This window comes from Bubalus bubalis, chromosome 4, assembly GCF_019923935.1.
Source record: "Bubalus bubalis isolate 160015118507 breed Murrah chromosome 4, NDDB_SH_1, whole genome shotgun sequence".
Lineage (NCBI taxonomy): Eukaryota > Metazoa > Chordata > Mammalia > Artiodactyla > Bovidae > Bubalus > Bubalus bubalis.
In genome coordinates this window covers 142711259-142735525 of record NC_059160.1, presented here as the reverse complement: position 1 = coordinate 142735525, position 24267 = coordinate 142711259, and the positions used below count along the sequence as shown (strand labels likewise).

The 24267-nt window shown below is 36.1% G+C and overlaps 3 protein-coding genes across 6 annotated transcripts in view; 2 read left to right on the top strand and 1 right to left on the bottom strand.

Annotated features, from left to right (window-relative positions):
- The window catches only part of CTNNA3 (catenin alpha 3), a 1922732-nt gene that overhangs the window by 603666 nt on the left and 1294799 nt on the right, over positions 1-24267 (top strand). The gene's annotated exons all lie outside the window — the stretch shown is intronic.
- Positions 3113-5425, top strand: LOC102394258 (protein TFG-like). The gene has a single exon (XM_045165544.1). It carries the CDS (start codon positions 3646-3648, stop codon positions 4564-4566), a length of 921 nt encoding a protein of 306 aa, XP_045021479.1. The 5' UTR covers positions 3113-3645; the 3' UTR covers positions 4567-5425.
- The window catches only part of LRRTM3 (leucine rich repeat transmembrane neuronal 3), a 207559-nt gene continuing 201853 nt past the window's right edge, over positions 18562-24267 (bottom strand). Inside the window, exon 3 of the mRNA XM_025285117.3 lies at positions 18562-18771. Coding sequence (XP_025140902.1) covers positions 18562-18771 — 210 coding nt within the window. The remainder of the gene's footprint in view (positions 18772-24267) is intronic.

Sequence of the window (24267 nt, the reverse complement as noted above, 5' to 3'; positions counted from 1 at the left end):
ACACTGTGCTGGAGTGACTTGCACATAATTTATTATTAACTGTTACTCTTATTTCTAAAAAAGGTTTTAATTTTTTTCCCCAGAATGAAATAGCTTAAATGCTAGTTGCCCTAGAATGTTGCCTCAGGGTTTGTTTTGGTAAAAACGTTACCATCTGGTAATTTCATAACCAGTAACAGTTGAATGATTCCCAGGTAGCTCAGTGGTAAAGTATCTGCCTGCTAGTTCAGGAGGTGTGGGTTTGATCCCTCAGTCAGGAAGATCCCCTAGAGGAGGAAATGCAGCCCACTTCAGTACTCTTGCTAAGAAAATCCCATGGACAGAGGAACCTGGCAGGCTACAGTCTGTGGGATCACAAACAGTCAGACATGATTGAGTGACTGAGTGTGTAAAACAGGTGCATACTTTTCATGTATTAAAATGTTATACTGGTATTCCTGAGGAGAGTGGTGTTTTCTCTGGAACACCATGACTCTAGGGAGAAGTGGGAATGTCCTGTAGTGAATTTCTTTTTATCTTATTGTCTATTATAGTACCATATATAAATACACTCCAGTGGATGACTTTGAATCACAGATGATTTGACAGAAATAATTTTAAGATATATTTTAATATATATATATTTTTAGCAATTCCCATTTGCAAACTTCTGGATCTTTCATAAATATACATGTATAGTCATAGAAAGCCAAGTTATTGGTTATTCAAGGGATTTGTGGAAGTCCTAAAATACAGCCATGAGAAAAGAGTTGCTTTTATGAACAATGTCAAAAGATGTTTTTAGAAGGGAGCTTTGAGCATTATACGAATTTTTTAGGCTCTGGGATATTCAATTTATGGAAAAAAGGATTTACTTTGGAAACTAGGTTCGGTTGTCAGATCTGGAACTTAGTTAAATAATGTAACCTTATTTATATTTTTTGGTGCTCTAATAAAACTGCATAGTATTGTGTAATTGGACAATTTATGTCGCAAGATAAATTGATATAAACTTTCCTCTTTAAGTCTTATCACCCTTGCTCACCATGTAAGCAGACATGTATATATCATGTATCACTCAAAGAAAAGGTGGAGAAAAGGAAAAAAGGAAGCATACATAGAATGGAAAAGAAGACTTAAATATATTAATCATTCTGTGATTTATTTAGGGCGCCAAAACGAATTGTCCCTTTAAAAATTTTCTATGAAAGTTTCTTATGGTATGTCCTAACGGAATGGATAAAGTGAATACTATTTTATTCATGGAATTCAAAGGCATGATAAATTATTTCAGTCGAGTATTACTTAGAATTACATCTTCATAAATTTATTTTAAACCCTTATTGAATTTTTATTTCTGCTCTTTTACTTATTTTCTTTTGATTTCTATTTAGTAAATGTTTTCAAACTAGAATTTTTTAAGGGAATGTGTTTATAGCAAATTTAGTATGCATTGGCAAATTTAACAGTAATAATAAAATGTAGCCTGTTTTCTAGTCATTACTAGCTGAAAATATTTAATTATTCAAGTGTTTTAGTCCATAAATTGTCACAAGTCCTTTTGGAAGTAGATGGGGTACAAGCCTGAAAAGGAGTGGTAGAAATCATCAAAGCCTTTTATTTTAGCTGGCATTATGAACTATGAACATGGAATTTCCAACTAGCAGATGGAGATCTAATAGTGTTTCTCAAAGCCTCTCTGGAGATGGTCCAATTATTTGCCATCACCATTCCATCCTGCTCTTATTGCACTCAGGAATGTAAATGTCAGTATTTCACACTAATTGTAACAGGGCCTCATGAAATGAAAAGCAAATTAATTTTCTTTGTAAACCAACTTGAGTTTCCCAGACTAGATATTACTGCTTCTTAATAGGACTTAAGGACAGTCATGAAACTTCAGAAACCTCAATGCTACTGTAATTTTATAGTCATTAAAAAATTATACAAAATTTTTTAAAATGGGAAAAACTATAAACCCTGCATCTGTAACATTTCAAAAATATTCAAAACACTCATACTAGGAATACTTTAGGTATTTAATATAAATGGTTCCAGTCTAATAAATTTAGTTTTATGGGCTCATTTACTATAATAAAGCATGGGTCATGCTATAGATAACTATCTAGAATAAAAATTTATATGAAATTTATTTTAGAAAAAGATTATTTGAAGGTAATACACATTTCACATCCATATTTTGGATTGTCATGACTACCCTTGTCATATCACACTTCATAATCCACAAGAATGTTTTAGGGGACCACTAAGACACAAGTTCTTTGGTATTCATTAAAATAGCATTCTTCAAGATCAATTCTCTTCATGTTAATATCGATATATTCTGGAATTCTAATATTAAAAATATATATATTTATAAGTGGGAAAATCACAAAACTATGCCTTGAACTAAATACTGAATTTGCTTCAACTATTTTGGCTCAGCTTAATGCAAGGTGCATTCTTAAGAATTTAATAAGAAATTGCCTTAAACACCAAACAAACAATGAAATCCTTTGGGAATAATGGTAGTCTCATCAAGAGAGGAATTTGTTAAGGGAAAAACATATTTTAAAAAGTGAAAAGTTAATGATGCTGAACACCTACCAGAACACTGTGCTTATTACTGTATCAGAGGAACTGACCACTTTACTAATATTTCTCACTTTCTAAAAGAATTATTTGATAGAATAGAATACAAAAGACCCTACATATATCCTAAATTTCATTTACTTCAATATCAGTCATGTCATAACCAGTAAGTGGTGAAAATTTGAATTGCACAGGCAAATACAACTCTTGTACATTTTTTCACATATTTCTGAGGTTAGAACTGCAATATAGGCTTTCACTCACACACACACACACACACACACACACACAGGATTTGCATGGGACATGTTAAAAACAAAGCATCTAACAATCCATTACATTTATTTATTATTTAACAAAATTCATGTATCCTGAACTTACCATGAAATGGATAAATTGAATACTCATGATTTGAGGATTAAATTTAGAAGATTGTGGAAGGGGAAATTTAAAAAAAAAATCTTCTTTAATATTTATATATGGAAAGAAACTGAGTAGCTAACTATTGGAGGAAAATAGTAAATGATTTTCACTTTATCACCTATCTTAGTCCTTGGCATGTTATAGTAAAACCTGAAAAAATTAATACTTATTTGACTGAATTGGATTAAAAACACCAAGATAATTGTGGGAATAATATAAAAAATAATCTCTATACAAATAAAAATACTTTGAATGAAAATTGTACCTGTGAATGAAAATGTGTAACTATCGAGCTCTCGCTAGGCTTGGTGGGTCATTGCGATTGGTCGGGGCCTGCGCTTGTCTGCCAGGAGGTGCGGCGACCCCGGAGGGCAACCGAGTGGGCTGTGACCGCAGCCTTCCCCCAACGCCCCAGAGCCCGACGGTGGCGGCCTCGCACGGGGTCGGATCAGTGGAGACACGCGGAAGGCGGCAGTGGCGGCCTCGGGAAAACGTCTTTCTCTAGAGTTACATATATAGAACATCCTGGAGTCCACCACGAATGGGCAGTTGGATCTGAGTGGGAAACTAATCATAAAAGCTCAACTTGGGGAGGATATTCAATGAATTCCCATTCATAATGAAGATATTACTTATGATGAATTAGTGTTAATGATGCAGCGAGTCTTCAGAGGAAAACTTCTGAGTAATGATAAAGTTACAATAAAATATAAAGATGAAGATGGAGATCTTATAACAATTTTTCATAGTTCTGACCTTTCCTTTGCAATTCAGTGTAGTAGGATACTGAAACTGACATTATTTATTAATGGCCAACCAAGACCCCTTGAATCAAGTCAGGTGAAATACCTTCGTCGAGAACTGATAGAACTTCGAAATAAAGTGAATCGCTTACTGGATAGTTTGGAACTGCCTGGAGAACCAGGCCCGTCCTCCAGCATTCCTGAAAATGATACTGTGGATGGTAGGGAAGAAAAGCCTGCTGCTGATTCTTCTGGTAAACAGTCTACTCAGATTATGGCAGCAAGTATGTCAGCTTTTGATCCTTTAAAAAATCAAGATGAAATCAATAAAAATATGTCAGCGTTTGGCTTAACAGGTGATCAGGTTTCAGGGCCTCCCAGTGCTCCTGCAGAAGACCGGTCAGGAACTCCCGACAGCATTGCTTCCTCCTCCTCTGCAGCTCACCCACCAGGAGTTCAGCCACAGCAGCCACCATATACAGGAGCTCAGACTCGAGCAGGTCAGATGTATCAGCAGTACTCGCAGCAGCCCGGCTATGGCACTCAGCAGCCACAGGCACCCCCCAGCCGCCGCAGCAGTACGGTATTCAGTATTCAGGCTATAGTCAGCAGACTGGACCCCAACAACCTCAGCAATTCCCAGGATATGGCCAGCAACCAACTTCCCAGGCACCGGCACCTGCCTTTTCTGGTCAGCCTCAGCAACTGCCTGCTCAACCTCCACAGCAGTATCAGGCGAGCAGTTACCCTCCACAAACTTACACTACCCAAACTTCTCAGCCCACTAATTACACTGTGGCCCCTGGCTCACAACCGGGAATGGCTCTAAGCCAACCTGGGGCCTACCAGCCAAGACTAGGTTTCACCCCACCTCCTGGAAGTACCATGACCCCTTTTCCAAGTGGGTCTAACCCATATGCACGTAGCCGTTCTCCCTTTGGTCAGGGCTATACCCAACCTGGACCAGGTTATCTATTAAGAGGCTCAGTTACACTGATGAATGTAGCTGCTAGCTGTTTGCCTCCCAAGAGACTCCAATACTACTATTTTAATTTGTATTGAAGTTCAGGGATTTAAAAAGCAGAGCATTTTTTTTTTATGATACCATTATTGCTGTTGATTGAAAGTATAATTTGCTGGAAGAAAAAAGACCAAAATGGAAGTTTTTTTCCTCCCCTGTTTGAAAGTATAGCAGCTTCCTACGTATTTTGGAACACTACTCTTAACATGTGTGCAAAGTGATTGATTTTCTAGCTTGCTTTGTCCACAGGATATTAAAATGATAGGTTGAAGTTCAGCCCTCTTACTTGGCTTTTTATTATTAACATGATGTACTAAAGTAGATTCCTTTGAGAAGACTAGCTATTATGTATAAAATGTAACATTGATAGGTTAATACAGATGACTGACAAAAAAAAGAAAATGTGTAACTATCAAGTGGACACAGAGATACCTGCAAGTTAATAGTTCAAATGACAAGCAAAATTTGATGGAAAGAGGTTTCTCAGCCTCATTTGTGCTTTAAAAAATAACAGCTTTATTGAAAATTGTCTGTACTTTAAAGGCAGAAATAATTCAGCTTATTTTGTTAAATTTTGTCAAAAAAATCAAAATATTTTTTGATATTTTGTCTCCTCGGAAGGAAAGTTATGACCAACCTAGATAGTATTTTAAAAAGCAGAGTATTTTAAAAAGCAGAGACATTACTTTGCCAACAAGGGTCCATCTAGTCAAGGCTATGGTTTTTCCTGTGGTCATGTATGGATGTGAGAGTTGGACTGTGAAGAAGGCTGAGCACCGAAGAATTGATGCTTTTGAACTGTGGGGTTAGAGAAGATTCTTGAGAGTCCCTTGGACTGCAAGGAGATCCAACCAGTCCATCCTAAAGGAGATCAGCCCTGGGATTTCTTTGGAAGGAATGATGCTAAAGCTGAAGCTCCAGTACTTTGGCCACCTTATGCTAAGAACTGACTCATTGGAAAAGACCCTGATGCTGGGAAGGATTGAGGGCAAGAGGAGAAGGGGACGACAGAGAATGAGATGGTTGGATGGCATCACCGACTCTATGGACATGGGTTTGGGTGGACTTCAGGAGTTGGTGATGGACAGGGAGGCCTGGTGTGCTGTGGTTCATGGGGTTGCAAAGAGTTGGACATGACTGAGCGACTGAACTGAACTTGATATTTTGTGAAATATTTTACTATAGTAAAAATAATATCGAGTAAATGTGAATTCTAGTAGTGGGTCTGTTTTCTTTTCCCAAAATGATATTGATCATGGCCTTTAATCATGTTCTACTTTAGTTTCTTTATTTGTAAAATGTAGCAATCAAAAATAAAAATTGTGTTTATTTTTTGGAATAAAAATTATGGTTCAATTCAGTTCAGTTGCTCAGTCGTGTCCGACTCTTTGCGACCCCATGAATCGCAGCACGCCAGGCCTCCCTGTCCATCACCAACTCCCGGAGTTCACTCAGACTCACGTCCATTGAGTCAGTGATGCCATCCAGCCATCTCATCCTCTGTTGTTCCCTTCTCCTCCTGTCCCCAATCCCTCCCAGCATCAGAGTCTTTTCCAATGAGTCAACTCTTCGCATGAGGTGGCCAAAGTACTGGAGTTTCAGCTTTAGCATCATTCCTTCCAAAGAAATCCCAGGGCTGATCTCCTTCAGAATAGAAATTATGGTTAGTATTAACCATCTTTAACATAAAGACTGAAAAGGTTTTAAAAAGAAAGTAAAGTAACTTGTAGGCCATTTTTTCCACCTGATGCCAAACAGTAATTTGAGGATGTAATTATTGTTAGCTTCTAAGAAATTATTTGATTTAATTCACAAAATTATTTCAAATGAATAAAGTTGGCTGAATCAGTTTTCAGAATGCTTTATGAACAGTTTACTGAAACAGACATAACATTTTCCACAAAGGATTAATATAATTTACCACTACCCCACCCCAATGAATTATAAAACACAATGGATAAATTGCAGTATAAAAAGAAATAGAGTTGAGGAAAAGCTGAAAATATTTATGTCCATGTAGAAAGGCCCAAAGTTTGCTGTGGCCAGAGCAAAATTTGGGTCTGAACTGAAAGGCAATCAGGAAAAACCTGAGCTTTCTGTTTCTATGCCCGTTTCTATGCCAGAGAAGCACAAATCTAACATTACTTTCAGGATAACAAACCTACATAAATAAAAACATAATGTTCTTTCTTCACTTTCTTCTTCTTTTTTTTTATTTTTACCCAACTGAATACTGTTCGTCTTCTAGTCTTTAGTTCTCACTTTTGCCCAGAATTATCCTCAACAACTCTTAACTTTATTTTCATCTGCTCATCATTGTGTGCAATGGCAGATACTTGAATTAGCTTGGATTTTTTTTTTCCCTTATGTGAATGTCTTTTATGGCTCAGTCTATAAACTCCTTGAGAATAGGGACAGTATCATATACGTTTTATCTCTCTCAAAGATTCCTGCTTTCTGGTAGGCATATATTAGGTACCTGAATAATATGGATAAATGGATAATAAACACATACATTATATTGGTGACTTCAGTCATAGCCTTAAGTGAATAGATGTTAAGTGTTTTGCTTATGAGGCCAACTTTAAATGGGCAGTTAGTAGGGGTCAGTTTGTCTATATATCTGTCATTTGAATTTGAATTCTTGTTCCACAGTTTAATAGAAGTATGTTACATAATCACTTTGAGCATCATTTTCCTTATCTTTTTAAGGGCTAGTAATAGTATTTACTTCTACAGTTATTGTTTAATCATAGTTGGAGAAGGAAATGGCAACCCACTCCAGTATTCTTGCCTGGGAAATCCTATGGACAGAGGAACGTGGTGGGCTATAATCCATGAGGTTGCAAAACAGGCATGGCTTAGCAACTAAACAACAATTAACAATATTAATGAGTATTAGATGACTTAATTCAAGTATAATGTTTAGAAAAGCAAACATTCATTAAGTGTTGTTGTTTTTTAGTTGCTAGGTCATGTCTGACTCTATGTGACCCCAGGCATGGTAGCCTGCCAGGCTTATCTGTCCATCGGATTTCCCAGGCAAGAACACTTGGGTGGGTTGCCATTTCCATCTCCAGGGGATCTTCCCGACCCAAGGATCGAACCTGCTTCTCCTGCATTGCAGGTGGATTCTTTACCACTGAGCCACCTGAGAAGCTCTCATTGTTAATTATTATCATTTTGTCTTAAAGTGCTTAGTATTAAATTATTATTTCTGGATATTATATAGAACTTCCTTCTGGTGGAAGTTATAGAGCATGGTCAATTATCTGTCCTCAGTAAGTGAAAGTATATGACAGTAAGTCCATGTCTTACTGGCCACAGGACTGGAAAAGGTCAGTTTTCATTCCAATCCCAAAGAAAGGCAATGCCAAAGAATGCTCAAACTACCGCACAATTGCACTCATCTCACACGCTAGTAAAGTAAAGCTCAAAATTCTCCAAGCCAGGCTTCAGCAATATGTGAACCATGAACTTCCTGATGTTCAAGCTGGTTTTAGAAAAGGCAGAGGAACCAGAGATCAAATAGCCAACATCCGCTGGATCATGGAAAAAGCAAGAGAGTTTCAGAAAAACATCTATTTCTGCTTTATTGACTCTGCCAAAGCCTTTGACTGTGTGGATCACAATAAACTGTGGAAAATTCTGAAAGAGATGGGAATACCAGACCACCTGATCTGCCTTTTGAGAAATTTGTATGCAGGTCAGGAAGCAACAGTTAGAACTGGACATGAAACAACAGACTGGTTCCAAATAGGAAAAGGAGTTTGTCAAGGCTGTATATTGTCACCCTGCTTATTTAACTTCTACGTAGAGTACATCATGAGAAACACTGGACTGGAAGAAACACAAGCTGGAATCAAGATTGCTGGGAGAAATATCAATAACCTCAGATATGCAGATGACACCACCCTTATGGCAGAAAGTGAAGAGGAACTAAAAAGCCTCTTGATGAAGGTGAAAATGGAGAGTGAAAAAGTTGGCTTAAAGCTCAACATTCAGAAAACAAAGATCATGGCATCCGGTCCCATCACTTCATGGGAAATAGATGGGAAAACAGTGGAAACAGTGTCAGACTTTATTTTTTTGAGCTCCAAAATCACTACAGATGGTGACTGCAGCCATGAAATTAAAAGATGCTTACTCCGTGGGAGGAAAGTTATGACCAACCTAGATAGCATATTCAAAAGCAGAGACATTACTTTGCCAACAAAGGTTCATCTAGTCAAGGCTATGGTTTTTCCTGTGGTCATGTATGGATGTGAGAGTTGGACTGTGAAGAAAGCTGAGCGCCAAAGAATTGATGGTTTTGAAGTGTGGTGTTGGAGAAGACTCTTGCGAGTCCCTTGGACTGCAAGGAGATCCAACCAGTCCATTCTGAAGGCGATCAGCCCTGGGATTTCTTTGGAAGGAATGATGCTAAAGCTGAAACTCCAGTACTTTGGCCACCTCATGGGAAGAGTTGACTCATTGGAAAAGACTCTGATGCTGGGAGGGATTGGGGGCAGGAGGAGAAGGGGACGACAGAGGATGAGATGGCTGGATGGCATCGCTGACTCGATGGACGTGAGTCTGAGTGAACTCCGGGAGTTGGTGATGGACAGGGAGGCCTGGCGTGCTGCGATTCATGGGGTCGCAAAGAGTTGGACACGACTGAGCGACTGAACTGAACTGAACTGAACCTCGACCTTATGTTATTCTTCCACAAAATGATAAAGTATGACAAGGGTTCATTGTGAAATAGGCATGACTAAAATCCAACATTGGTCCCAGAAACTCATGTTTGAAGTTTGTTAAAGAAAAACTGGTGAAGACTTGAGAAGAATGTTCAGTATACTAAACTTAAGATTTAATCAAATCCAAATGTGAAAAATTGTTGACTTTACAAAGATCTCAACTTTTTCTCCAGATGGCTAGAGTTCAGAGATATTCAGTTTCTTTCCCACCATCTCTTTTACATAAGTATAGTCATACTAGAGCTAAAATTGGTCTCTAGGGTCTTGTCTCAGGGCAATAATTTCCTTCTTTTATAAATGAATGTAAAATAAGACCTATAGATAATGAATATTACAAGTGTCTTCATCAGGAAAAGCTAGAGAGGACTTTGGAACATATTTCCAGCTCTACTGTGGTGGACATGCTATTCTAATAATTGCTTTATGAAGTGAAGTGAAGTTGCTCAGTCGTGTCCGACTCTTTGTGACCCCATAGACTGTAGCCTACCAGGCTCCTCTGTCCATGGGATTTTCCAGGCAAGAGTACTGGAGTGGGTTGCCATTTCCTTCTCCAGAGGATCTTCCCGACCCAGGGATCAAACTCAGGTCTCCTGCATTGTAGGCAGACGCTTTACCGTCTGAGCCCCCATGGAAGCCAGTAAAATGATAGGGTTGATCCAGTCTTTCATATTTTCATCAGACTGTTTGGGGCATTGCATTTATGGATCTGTAACTGAAAGCAACTATATCATTAATGTAAAACAGTAAGAACAGATGAAGGATATTTAAAACAATTCATTTCTCAACAGTAGAATTTGACTTGACTAGATATATATGAATTAATGTAATTACTTACAGTTGAAAGCAACAGTTTGAGGCTTTTATTTGGGCTATTTCAAAATTGATCTTGAAAAGAGCATTTGGTATTTAGTTTGAATCTTTTATTCTGATTTTTCAGTTTTCTCTGGAGAAATAATGGTGATAGTTTCAAAGTATTTTTTTTTTTCAAAGTATTTTTTATCCTTAGTATTCTCTCTTCTGGTAGAACTAATTCTATTTGATACATATTGCTATCACAAATATGTTTGCTTTTATGTTCCTAATATCCATATTGGTTTTTACATATTGACATTTGATGACATAAATGTTATTGTAAATTTTAATTACTAGTCTTAATTTTTAGAACTAACTGGAAGGTTATCTAATGAGAATGAATCACTTTTCTTTTACTTACCTCTCAATATGTGTAATGTTTTTGTCCTCTTCATTGTACTTTATCATATCTTCAACCCAGAAACAAGGAACATCTTTATTTTCTCAAATCAGAATTATTTTAGATGTTTCAGATGTAATTTCTGTATGCCAGGATGAACAGATATAATGATATTAGATTCAGGATGCTTAAGCTTCTTTCTTAGCTGTATTTATTAGTTGTTTTAAATTTAAGCATAGTCTTATCACAGTTGTAGTACTGGCAATTTTTAGTAGAATTGTGACTTATAAGAGTATTTTACTGGCTCTTGATTCCCACATGGAGTATAAAAGAAAAAAAAATTTACATGGCTGCTACGTGTTCAGGTAGTGTAAGAAAATAAAATGATAATGCATCTTCCCAGTTATATAACCTTGGTCTTGTACAAGTTCAGGGAGAAACAGAAGAGATTGTTAGTCCAGTGGTTTAATAAAAAGCTCCTAGAGACATTAATGGAATCAAGAGGCTATTTAATAATTGTTTGCTAATAGCTGAGGCTGAGGAAGTTTTATTTGAAGATGTGAGTTTAAAAATAAAAGTTTTATTTGGCCACCTGTCTGTAATGATGAAAACATTTGTGTAAGTAATGATGCTTCTACAAAAAATATCCCTACATAAACTTACCACAGGGAATATTCTGCAACCCACACATGCAATTTCCAGTTAACCTTTGTGACCGTAGATGATTGGCCTATTTTTGACATTGTCATTTGCACTGGGTACTTTACTGACTGTTCATCTATACAAGTTCTGCTTCCTTTGCCAACATTCTCTCCATCTTTGACTAATTGAAGTTTGTATTGTGAATATCTACTGATCATATTTTTGTTACAAGTTTATAATATAGCTAGGAAGATTGGAAATGAAAATACAGTATGAGTATTTAGGAGTACATATTTTTTGAGGAACTTCTTTCAAATGTTTATCCTTTTTAGGAAACAGTGTATAAATCTTCAAGAAAATAATGGGTCTTTCTTTCCATTAAGTTATAGACTTGGGGTACTGAAGGTAATCTCTACACAGTGTGAAACAGCTTAATCAATTTTTCTGTTTAGGAATAGAAAAGCATGTTCTTTTCCTCTGGTTTCCACACCCCTTATTAAAATATATGAACATAATTATATTGATTATAGTCTTTTTTAACATTTGAAAATGTGCTATTGGGTAGTAGGAGCACATCCTTAGAGTCAGGAGAACTGGATTTGAATCTCCAACTCTACTGTATAAGCCTTGGCAAATTATTCAACTACAATGATTCTTAGTTTTCTTTTTTTTTAAAAAAATAGTGGTTGTATCTATTTCCTAAGATAGTTTGAGAATATGAGGACAGCACAATACCTATTACATCATAAATAAAGTCTTTCCTCTCTCCTCAAGTTTTTCAACTGTTAGATTATTATCCATGAAAGTAAATCATTTAAGTGAATAACCCAACTACTTTAGGATGGTTTTCAGATATTTCTGTTGAAAGAGCTAGTGGGGAACAAAAATCTATAAATAATACAGTTTGTCAGGAAAAAATCTGACCATTTTGGGTATAGTTGTCCTTTGCTGTACATTCTTCTAATCAAGAAAAATGTTCAGCAGGCTTAGCAAACTAGATTCACATTGGAATAGGAAGCTATGAGGATAATTTTAGACTAGAATAAAAAGTAACTGAATGGTTTAGTAAAAGTAAGTTCATCTGAATAATATTTTGCAAAACTTAGCATGACTCAGAGATTAACTCCAGAGATTCTGATTCAGTAAATCTAGTATGGATCCAGGGGATTTGGGCTCATTTTGTTCTATTAATAGTAATTTTGAGGCTATGTTTAAACTAATGAACAGAAAACAAGTTTAAATTAACAAATAGAAAAAATATATAGCTGTCACCCTTACCCATTCATATTATTTTAATACTGTTTTTCATATTGCTGTTTTAATCGGTCAGTTGTGTCCAATCATTTGTGACCCCGTGGACTGCAGCCCACCAGGCTCTTCTGTACATGGGATTTTTCCCAGACAAGAATACTGGAGTGGGTTGCCATTTCTTTCTCCAGGGGATCTTCCTGACCCAGGGATCGAACCTGCATTTCCTGCATTAGTAGGCAAGTTCTTTACCAGTGAGCCACCAAAAAAAATTGTTTTTCATTTTAGTCCAGACAAATAAACCCAGCAATTGAAAATGACTGAAAACGATCACTCTTCAGTGTCTATAGACCTGCTCAAAACTAGAGATAGTCCTTTATTTTATTCAGTCTGGGGCAAAGACTGCATCATAGAACTTTTAAGGCCATGCAGTACAAGTGTGCTGCATAATTCACACAAGATATATGGAATCAGTTTACAAGAATTGAGTTACTGAGTGGTGTTTCATATTAGAAAGCAAGAACAATTTACTTCAAGGATAGTTTTTCACATAGTCATTTGATATATTTGAATTATTATTTAATTTATACAAGATAAAATTTCACTTTGTTGGGAAGACAGATATCATAAAGCAAAGTGTATAAATATTTGGGAGAGAGGAGGAAGAAATTCAAGAGTTCTCTAAGTCCTAGATGACTGAGGCACTCTGTTGCTTTAAGCTCACCATCCTTATCAGAAAGGTAAATAATCAACTGTGGACTTTTTCAAACATTGATTTTACCCTAACTTAAAAATGTTACATAGAAGCAGCCTCCTATCTCATAATAAAATCATAATGTAAGTCATGAGAGATCTTTACAAATAACCCATCACCATTCAATATATATATTTTTAAATTTTTCAAATGTTTCTTCTCTATTAGAGTTAATAGTAAAATAAGGGCTTCCCAGATGTCACTAGTGGTAAAGATCTGCCTGCCAGTGCAGGAGACATAAGAGACTCAGGTTCCATCCCTGAGTTGGGAAGATCCCCTGGAGGAGGAAATGGCAACCCACTCCTGTATCTGTGCCCGGAGAATCCCATGGACAGAGGAGTCTGGCAGGCTATGGTCCATGGGGTCACAAGGAGTCAGAAACAACTGAAGCAATTTAGCACAGTAAAATGAAGAGTTTTGAAAGCCTGGATCCCCTGCCCTTGGTACCTCTCTACTTAGGGACAGCTGTGGTGAGTTGAAAGTAAAAAAGTTGTTGGAGGCTCTTACTTAGTGCAAGACCAACTGTTCTCGATTAATCCACACATCTGGACCTTGGGACTTTTTATGTATTATGAGATTATTATATTTTTATCCAGAGATAAATTGTTAAGAGCTATACCAATGTACGGATAAGGTGATGGCACCCCACTCCAGTACTCTTGCCTGGAAAATCCCATGGATGGAGGAGCCTGGTAGGCTGCAGTCCATGGGGTCGCGAAGAGTCGGACATGACTGAGCGACTTCACTTTCACTTCTCACTTTCATGCATTGGGGAAGGAAATGGCAACCCACTCCAGTGTTCTTGCCTGGAGAATCCCAGGGATGGGGGAGCCTGGTGGGCTGCCGTCTATTGGGTCACACAGAGTTGGACACAACTGAAGCGACTTAGCAGCAGCAGCAGCATACCAGTGTAAGATGTTATTGTATCTACTTTAGAGATTTCTCATCTTCTTTCCTGAGGTTGAATATCTGCTGGTCCTGTTACTTTTCCCTTCATGTGTTGCTGCTGCTGCTGCTGCTGCTAATTCGCAATTAGAAACTCTACATCAAATTTTCTTTTTTCCAGCTTACAAATCATTCACATCAGGTACCTGCTTTCATGCTTTCTGTTTTTTTTACCTATTTTTAATGTTTAGTATGAGAGATGATATCTGTCTTCCAGTAAGGAATAGAGAAAAACAAATACATATTTTTAATGTCATATACAGTTATTTTATTTTAGAAAATATTTTTGCAAAAAAGATTTTGCTATTTCTAAGCAGGTTGTGGAGTCATGCTGATCTGATTTCAAGTCAGGATTATGCTGTTTCTCTTAAATGTTAAATTTGGGCATGTTTTCTTTTCTTCTAAAAATATAATTTCATATTAAAATATGTCTGATTTTATGGTTTTGGAAATAGGGATAGAGATGATAAAAATGAATTGATCAAGAATATTATTTACTTATTAGTGTATGTTTTATCATTTGTACATCAGTTTGGGTGAATTGCTTTTCATTTTTGTTGGCAGGAGAATAGAGAAAATTATTCTTTATTCTCTCTAGGTATAAGAATTCATGGTTCAATAATTACTTTTTGCTGAAACAAAAAAGGAAAAAAGAAAATTATAAAGGTTTTCCCAATTAGCTCTGAATTGAGTTTAATTGAACATGTGCTAAACATATATTCAACTTTACACACTGAATCTATCTCCATCCATGGGATTCTCCAGGCAAGAATACTGGAGTGGGTTACCATTTCCTTCTCCAGGGGATCTTCCTGACCCAGGGATTGAACCTGGGTCTTCTGCATTGGAGGCAAACACTTTAACCTCTGAGCCACCATGGAAGCCCCTTATAACTATACACATAATCTCAATTTTGATCTTTGTCTTTTATCTTGTGCTTCTCAATTGTATTCTGTACCTTGGGGCCGGTATACATCTAATTCCTGGAAGCAACAATTCTACACATTTACAAACAATATGATTTGTTAAGAAACTGATGACTTGTTATACTTTCTGAATAGAGTTTTAATGTGAGAGCCCAGCGTAGCACACAGAAATTCCATTTAGCTCATATGTTATACAGATAGAGGAACTGATTTAAATTAGGGATGACTAAACAACATATCAAACATTTTTTAAAATGCTGTTTACTCTCTGGAAATTCTCTGGCCCTAATTAGAGAGGGAAGGCTTTTAGAATAGTGGAAAGACTAATAGGATAGGGTCTGAATTTTGAGAGTAGGTCAATTCCATAAATTATTAGCCCTATGGTCTTCGGCAAGTTTCAACTTCTTTGAGATTAATGTGTCTTCACTGGTTATAAAGACAAAATGTGAAATGTGGTTTCTAAACCTCAAAACACTGCATAAATTTGTTTCCAGCCATTGCTGTTACTGTAGCCACACGGGGCTAAACTGCATTTTTCAACTCCAAATACAGAAGCATTTCAGTTGTTTAAATAAATGAATAGTAAGTAGGGAGACATGGAGTGGTTAGAAAGAAGAAATAGGAGATTATTGAATCCTGAAAAAGATAAGTTAGAAACAAGATTTCAGACACAAATGTATAAATTGCAAATGTAAATATTCCAGACACAATCTCCGTTAGCAGGTTTTCATTTTCCCCCAGCGCCCACACCCCTGGGTATGGTAGAATAAAAATTAAGCAAACAAGTAACCCAGAACTTTTTTTTTTTTCCTGTTAAAGGTCCATTGGGTTTAATTTCAAATATGAGGAAAACAAAAATTTGAAGTTTACTTGGCTCTTACTGTATGTAGCTTATAGTAAGTCCTCAGATACGCAGAGCTATGGTTCCAAGGTGTATGCTTCTGTTTATAGTGGTTCACTTTAGATGAACTTAAAATGCCTAAAAAAGAAAGTGGTTTGGTTCAGGAAATAAAGGGCATATATTTGTGAGGCTCCCTGGAACCTTAAACTTTCTAAAAATGATTTGTCAATTTGAAAATGTCTGGAAAGATATATAAAGTGCTCATTTACACAAATTAAAAGATATTTGAATCTTTGCAAGGACAACTTCTAATAAGAAAAAATTGCAAATGACATTTTGCTTTACATAATAAATAAAATTTTGTATCTGATTTCAGATCCACACATAATAGATTCATAATTAATCGTCTATAGATGTGCTAACTGCAAAGCAAAATCCCAGTGTAGAGGATTAAGAATATTCTGACAGTGATAAATTACAAGAAAATTAGGAATTGGAAAAAAATAGAGATTAAAATTAAACTGAAAATTACAAAAATTTTTGAATAGCAAATAATTTATGCAAAATATATTACAAAATCTGGAATGCAAAGTAGTTGATACAAGTACTGTGACATTTAGCTTCATTTAAATTAGTAAGTTTGCTCTTCCAACATTTTTTTTTCCTTCTGACTATACTTTTAAAAAAAATTTGCTCCTCATTATTTAAATTCATTCTTCTTGAAGCTGCTCTTAAATTTGCAATGATAAACCTGCATAAAACTACAAATTTGAATTTCTTTGGAAGAAATAAAAAATTAAATGTTTGACATCAATTTTCACAAATTATTTTTTTCATTATTTTTGACTGTCTTATCCCTATTAGATATATTCCCAACCTATTTTTGATGTCATAAATTAAAAATGGCAACATAAAAATGCACTTCTTCTAGTGTACCAGCAATTTAAACTTATATGTTTCACAAAACACAAAAGAATGTATGAATACCATAGATAAAATGACAATATTTTCAAAACAGTAACCTGTGTCAAGCAAAGGACAGAAACAAGTTGATTATTTCAGCCTCTGAAAAGTCAAGTTTTCATAATTTGATTGAATTGGCTTTATAATACAATCAGATAATCAATATAGGATCCAGGGTGGTTTCAAATTACTCTAAGTTATTTTTCAGATAATTTGGAAGTGAACCTCATTATAAAATAGCAATATAAACAGTACAGAATATTTTAAGGATGTTTACAGTCTACTTCAGTGATAAAGTTCTTCACAATGGCTCTCGTTTATATTGAATGAGCGGTAAATATTTAGAGTTCTCCCCCAGGAGAAAATTGATGTAGCACACAAAGTGAAAATTTTCATATATATTTTCACACAAAGTGAAAATTTTCATCCCTTTGAGATGATCCTAAAATGTAGCCTCACCATTCTAAACGAGAAATTGATTTAAAAACCAGGCACATTTTGCCCAGACTGATGGTTATTTTTAGGTAAACCACTTCAGGTTAATTAAGAGAAAAATGTCTACTGTTCAATTATTATGCTTTATCCTCCCACCTTGGCCTGAAATAATGAGATGTTAACAAGTTTTTCTTTGTCCCTGGCAGCTGCACCTTTTAAGTGTATCAAAATCTGTTGCTGTGGTTACGGCCTTTGTTTCCAGTGATGTTTTGTCCATGCTCCCCCCCACACCCTTAACAATGGGTTACTCAAAAGAATGAAATAATGAGTCATTCATTCGGAAATATATTGTTAAAAATATCCCTCTTTATCATTACATTTCACTGCTTAGAAACTAGGCTGTAATTCAAGGCAACAGTTAATCTGAGAAGTGTTAAAAAAATCTTTGATTTTTTTTTTCATTTATAAGAAAAACCTGTCTATGTAATTGAAGAACTTCTTACAAGTCTTAACAATTAAACCCTTTTTGGTTAATGTATTATTTCTGGAACAAGTAGATAAAATTCTACGCAGTAAGCATGATAAAAATCGTGCATGTTTTGCACAGCACAGAATTTTAGAGTCAAGGTTTCTGGGCACAAAAGCAGTAACAAAACAGTCCCTACAAAACTGAGTAACTCTGAATAACACAAGAAATAATATTTGTTAATTTAAAATTTTAGAAACTGAAATGTGTAAAGTTTGTAAAGTAAAATGTAATTAAATTATGGTACTGTACATACCAATTGTTTCTGTAATTGAAACTTTACAATATGAAAAATACATTAGCTCTGTACAGTTTTTACAGATAGGTAGGATGAATTTTGAGAAAAAAGAAAAAGATTTTTTTTCAGGGTCATACTCTTTTTAAGTCAAAAAAATACTGCACAACTTAGCTAATTACAAAGTGTAGACTTGAAACAATTCATGTCTTCTTTATTTCATAAATCAATCTTGGATTTTTGTTTATTTTAACAGGGGATTGTGTTGTTTTTAGAGTCCACAATGAACAAATCTTCCTCATTTTGTCCTTGAGGTTACACAGTTTGGTGGTAACTCTTGGTTACCACTTGGCTCAGTTAAGCCAGCGGCTGTTTATGGTCAGTGATTCGGGCAGCTGCTGTGATTGTGCTCAGGTCCAGCTCAGTCTCTAGGTGTGTTTCCATCGTATCTTCCTGTGCATTCGTTTCAAAAGACTTATGGGAGAGAAGTTCATGATGCACCCCACAGTAACTTATTGTGGGCTGGTCGTATGCCAGAAAAGTTGACACATTCATTGATAAAGGTATCTGGGGAAAAATGACATGAGAAAAGTCAGTTATAAAAAGACAAACAGTTTTGGGGGCAAGATTTGGAGTCTGAAATGCTGATCTAACCCCCCACACTGTCCCACTAATGTCCCTCAATCTCATACTAGCAAACACAATGCCACAGTTTTAAAGCCTGAAAAGGAGCTGCTTATTTCTTCACTTGAACCTTCAGATAAATAGGGAACTAAGTGATTCTGAAAATGCTAAAAGCTTTCTTGGGAAAAAAAAATGCTTTTCGTTCAGTGGGGTAAATTTGTGGTTTTAGAACTAGGAAAAATATTATTTGGTATTAGAATACAGTTGAACATTGAAGTGGTTTTCAAAGTTTGAGTTCTCAGTTGCTTAGTCATTTCCAAGCCTTTGTGACACTATGGATTATAGCCTGCCAGGCTCTTCTGTCCAGTGGAATTTTCCAGACAAGAATACTGGAGTGGGTTGCCATTTCCTTCTCCAGGGGGTCTTCCTGAGGCAAGGATTGAACTCATGTCTTTTATGTCTCTTTACCACTGTGCCACCTGGGAAGCCCATTATGCATGAAAAGAACCTCCCTCTTCTTCAGCTCCAACCTCTGCTTCCCTACTTTTTTTTTTTTAATTTAGTAGGTCTGGGGTTGAACCTGAAATTTGCATTTCTTACAAGTTCACATATGACACTGGTGCTGTTAACCCACACATCACACTTTGAGAGTCACTGCGGAAGAGAATTGTCTAGGCAAGTCATTCTGGCTCTTTTTACTCAATAACTTCTTCTTCTTTTTTTTTTTTACATTTTAAAGTGTTCATATAATCTGGATACTGTAGCTTAATATTATTGCAAAGAGCTATAACATTGTAATATGCTATGAAATAAAGAGTAGGGTTATCCTCATGATACCTTTTTTAAAAAGCATTTTTTCTGTACTCCCATACGTGCTCTTTCAGACAACGGCAGTGATAGTGCCTGACTGCCGTGATTTTGGAAATAATCTTGTACCCCTGTGCCTGATTCACAGCTCAGTCACTGTCAGTGAATATTGTGACTATGTATCTCTGATCAGTAACTTCTTAATATTTATTTTGCCATGAGGATTCTTTGATACTTTAATGTCTGTATCTTGATCCATATATCTAAAATCTAAAGTTTGGAGAACTCCCAGAAAGAATCTATGGCTCCTATTAAGGTCTAAAAGCAACAAAGGATGATGCTAGTTTGAAGGGATCGTATATATATATATATGTGTGTGTGTGTGTGTGTGTGTGTGTGTGTGTGTGTGTGTGGAAGGGACTCTTGCTGGTTGCAGCTTAACAAAAGGAAGCAAGTTCTCAAAATAGGAAGAAAAAACAAGAGTGACCATTGTGAGTATAAGGGAAACACATGTGTTACAGACAAAAGGCAGATTGAAATGTATTCAGATGTCAAAGTCTAGAGATTATTCCCATTTTATAAAAAAAGTTGTTCTAAAAAACAGGCGGTTTTGAAGAATCTTCAGCCTTGATCTCTGTTTAATATCTTACTTATTTATTCATATTGTTGAATTACCTTGGATAAAACCTTCCCCCATTCTTGTTTAGTGGTGGATAAAATATATTTCTGTTAGAGCATATCAGACTAAATTTGTTTCTAATCTCAGCTAAGATTGGAGCCCAAAGCTAAGAAAAATAGAATGCCCACGTTTTATTCATTACCTCTTTGTTTACTTTCTTAGTCCTTTTCTCCATGCAAAGAACCATTTTTGCCTCTTCTCTTTCCATCTACTGTATCCTTCTATCTTTATTTAGTTTTCCTTTAGTAAAAATTAGTTGATCTATCATTTGCTTGTTTCTCTTAAATAAAAATACTGACTTCCTATGAGATTATTATTTCTTTTTATTGTGAACATTTCAATGTCTCAAATGTGTAGAGCTTAGTCCTTGGAGACAGAAATGTAATCCTATACATAAAATTATATTCCTGAAAATCATTCCGATTTATTTGTAGATTTTTAAAAAAATCTGAAGCATGTTCTCTGATGTGTGAATAAAAGATGCCATGCACTTTAAAGAATGATCACAGTGATTGAAAGATTATATAGAAAATAATAGGATGCTTCCAAAGATGGTCATTTAAAATAAGGAAGAACTCCTACTGTTACAGATGAAATAGCCCAGATAACTGAAATATATTATTATGCAAAAGTAATTGTGCACCAGGAATACATTTGAGTTACAGGAGAGAAGGAAAATAGAACTGTTATTGTGTGTGTGAGTTTCACGTTAGCCTCTGGGAAATCAATGCTCTGTAATGTGTTATGGGTCGTATATCTGTAGGATTTTATATGCTTGTTCTTATTTGTCATGAAAACTTATGCTTTATGTATGCTATATCATTCCTGGCTTACTTGGAATTAACTCTACTGTGAATAATTCATAATCTCTATGGTGATGATTTATGAAAAATAACAAACCATGATACATTTATTCTGTGTCTGTGTGTACACACACAAGTTCCTGCTTGATTTAGTATCTAGAGGCTGCTTGTATCTGGAGTGCAAGTCTTAATTTGAATCATATCAGTTAAGTAATTAGCTCTCATTGTTTATTTTAAAATCCCACATATTATATTTAGAGAGTCTCTTATTTGGGTATATGTTTTATTTTAAAACTTCTGACTCCTTAGTTATACTTTCTAAATGTCCAGTCATATTTTTCAAATTTTAATCTTTCTGAAATTGGGATGGTAGTTATCATCAGTGTGGATGTCTAACATGTATTTTCTCTGAAACTGAAAGTGATTCTTAAAGCTGGTGATGTCTTCATGGGAAATAGATGGGGAAACAGTGGAAACAGTGTCAGACTTTATTTTTCTGGGCTCCAAAATCACTGCAGATGATGACTGCAGCCATGAAATTAAAAGATGCTTAGTCCTTGGAGGGAAAGTTATGACCAACCTAGATAGCATATTCAAAAGCAGACACATTACTTTGCCAACAAAGGTTCATCTAGTCAAGGCTATGGTTTTTCCTGTGGTCATGTATGGATGTGAGAGTTGGACTGTGAAGAAGGCTGAGCACCAAAGAATTGATGCTTTTGAAGTGTGGTGTTGGAGAAGACTCTTGAGAGTCCCTTGGACTGCAAGGAGATCCAACCAGTCCATTCTGAAGGAGATCAGCCCTGGGATTTCTTTGAAAGGAATGATGCTAAAGCTGAAACTCCAATACTTTGGCCACCTCATGCGAAGAGTTGACTCATTGGAAAAGACTCTGATGCTGGGAGGGATTGGGGGCAGGAGGAGAAGGGGATGACAGAGGATGAGATGGCTGGATGGCATCACTGACTCGATGGACGTAAGTCTGAGTGAACTCCGGGCACTGGTGATGGACAGGGAGGCCTGGCGTGCTGTGATTCATGGGGTCACAAACAGTCGGACATGACTGAGCGACTGATCTGATCTGATATCTTAATATCAAGAAAATAACATACTCACTTGTATTAGTAAGTAGAATTTAACAACTAAACCTGTGGATATAAAATCATAGTAGATTTTCCCAGGTTGATTTATTGATTTTGAAAATCTAAGAGGATTAGTTACATTCACATGTATATTTATAAGGAATACACACATATATTGACATACACATATATACAGCATGGAAATATTGTACATACATTTATTGTACATAAATTAACATAATCTTGTGGCCAATTATGATTTCAAATGCAAATTTTGATGACACATTAGTTTTAGACAAATTGTCTAAATATTTAGACATATTTAGACACTGCAAAATATTTCATATTTGTTATTGTATAAATATATATAGGTGTATACTACACCTATTTGTTGTTGTTTAGTTGGTAGGTTGTGTCCGACTCTTGCAACCCTTGAACTGTAGTCCACCAGGCTCCTCTGGCAAGAATATTGGATTGGGTTGCTGTTTCCTTCTCCAGGGGATCTTCCCAATTTAGGGATCGAACCTGCATCTCCTGCATTCCAGGCTGATTCTTCACCACTGAGCCACCAGGGATGCTCATATGGAGAGATATTATTTACATACACACACTCACACAAACACAGTGGCTGACTGCTTTCCAGGTGGCCTTCGTGGTAAAGAATCCTCCTGCCAATGCAGGAAACGTTGTAAGAGATGTGGGTTGGATCCCTGGGTCAGGAAGATCCCCTGGAGAGGGACATGGCAACCCACTTCAGTATTCTTGCCTGGAGAATCCCAATGACAGAGGAGCTTGGCGGGCTATAGTCCATAGGGTCACAAAGATTCAAACATGACTGAAGTGATTTCCACAGCCCAGCACAGCACAGTGATGGAAAAGCTAGCCACTGGCACTAAACAAATAGCCTGAGACTCAAATACAATCCATGTAAATCCTTCTTGTCTCAGTCAGTAAATACAACAGCCCCTCCCCTTCCTCAGGTAATCAGCAGTCACATGACCTTGTGCCCTTTCGTTTCTTTTCCCTTTCAGGTCTGAGGGTGTGCTCTATTCATCTTCTCTGTCTTGGTCCCTTTCTCCATTTTTAACTGATTTCTATTAATATGCTGAAGCAGGAGAGGCACACATCCAAGCTCTCCCCTATGGACGGAGTGTTCACCAGGGCAGTCCCAGTTTATGCTTTTGCCCCATTGTGGAAAATAAATCACTTAGTCAACCTACCTGAAGATGACCCAAATATGTTCTTTTATAAAATGAAAATGAACAGCAAACTTGAGTACCTGATTAGCTAGTCAGAAATGTTTTAAGAAGGGCAGTAGGCGATATAAATCTAAGAAGGCTCTGCTTCCCAGACCTTTTAATCAGGGCTCTATTTAAACTGTCTGTAGAATCTTCTTGTCCTATTTTTTTGAGAGAACAGTTTCTTTCAGTGAATTTTAACCTGATGAACTCCTATTTTTAATTACTTGTGATTTTCTTCATTGTTCTAGGTAAGTATTTTTCAGATGAGTTAATTATTCTTAAGGCATAACTTATAGAGATCCAGGGATATGAAAACTTAACTCTTCACAAAGGAATATAATCTAGAGTCTGAGCTAAGAAATTGTTATATGCTATTCTAATGTTGAGCTAGTAGCTAACCCATTATTTAGGAAATTCCCCTCAGGAAAAATTTCTAGTCTACTAAACTAGTTACTTCTTTACATCAATGATACGCCTAAGCAGTAATTTTCCAGTGTCTCTATCAGCATCACTTATATGTACCTTTCACACACACAAATTTTATAATGTTAAATGAATAAAAGTAACTCATTATTCAGTATTTTTTCCCATTTACTTAAAATGGGACTCTTGCGACTTTAAGGGGAAGGAATAGCTTTTTAAAGTTTCCAGTTTGTGATTACATAAAAATGATCATTTTAATAATCCTGTATTCACTGCGAAATAATATCTATATGTATTTGTACAAACATATGTGTATATATGAACATTAATGTATATTGTTCATATTCTAATTAGTTATAAGCCATTTAAACATCTTTTCTGTAGGATAGCAAAGATTATTTCAA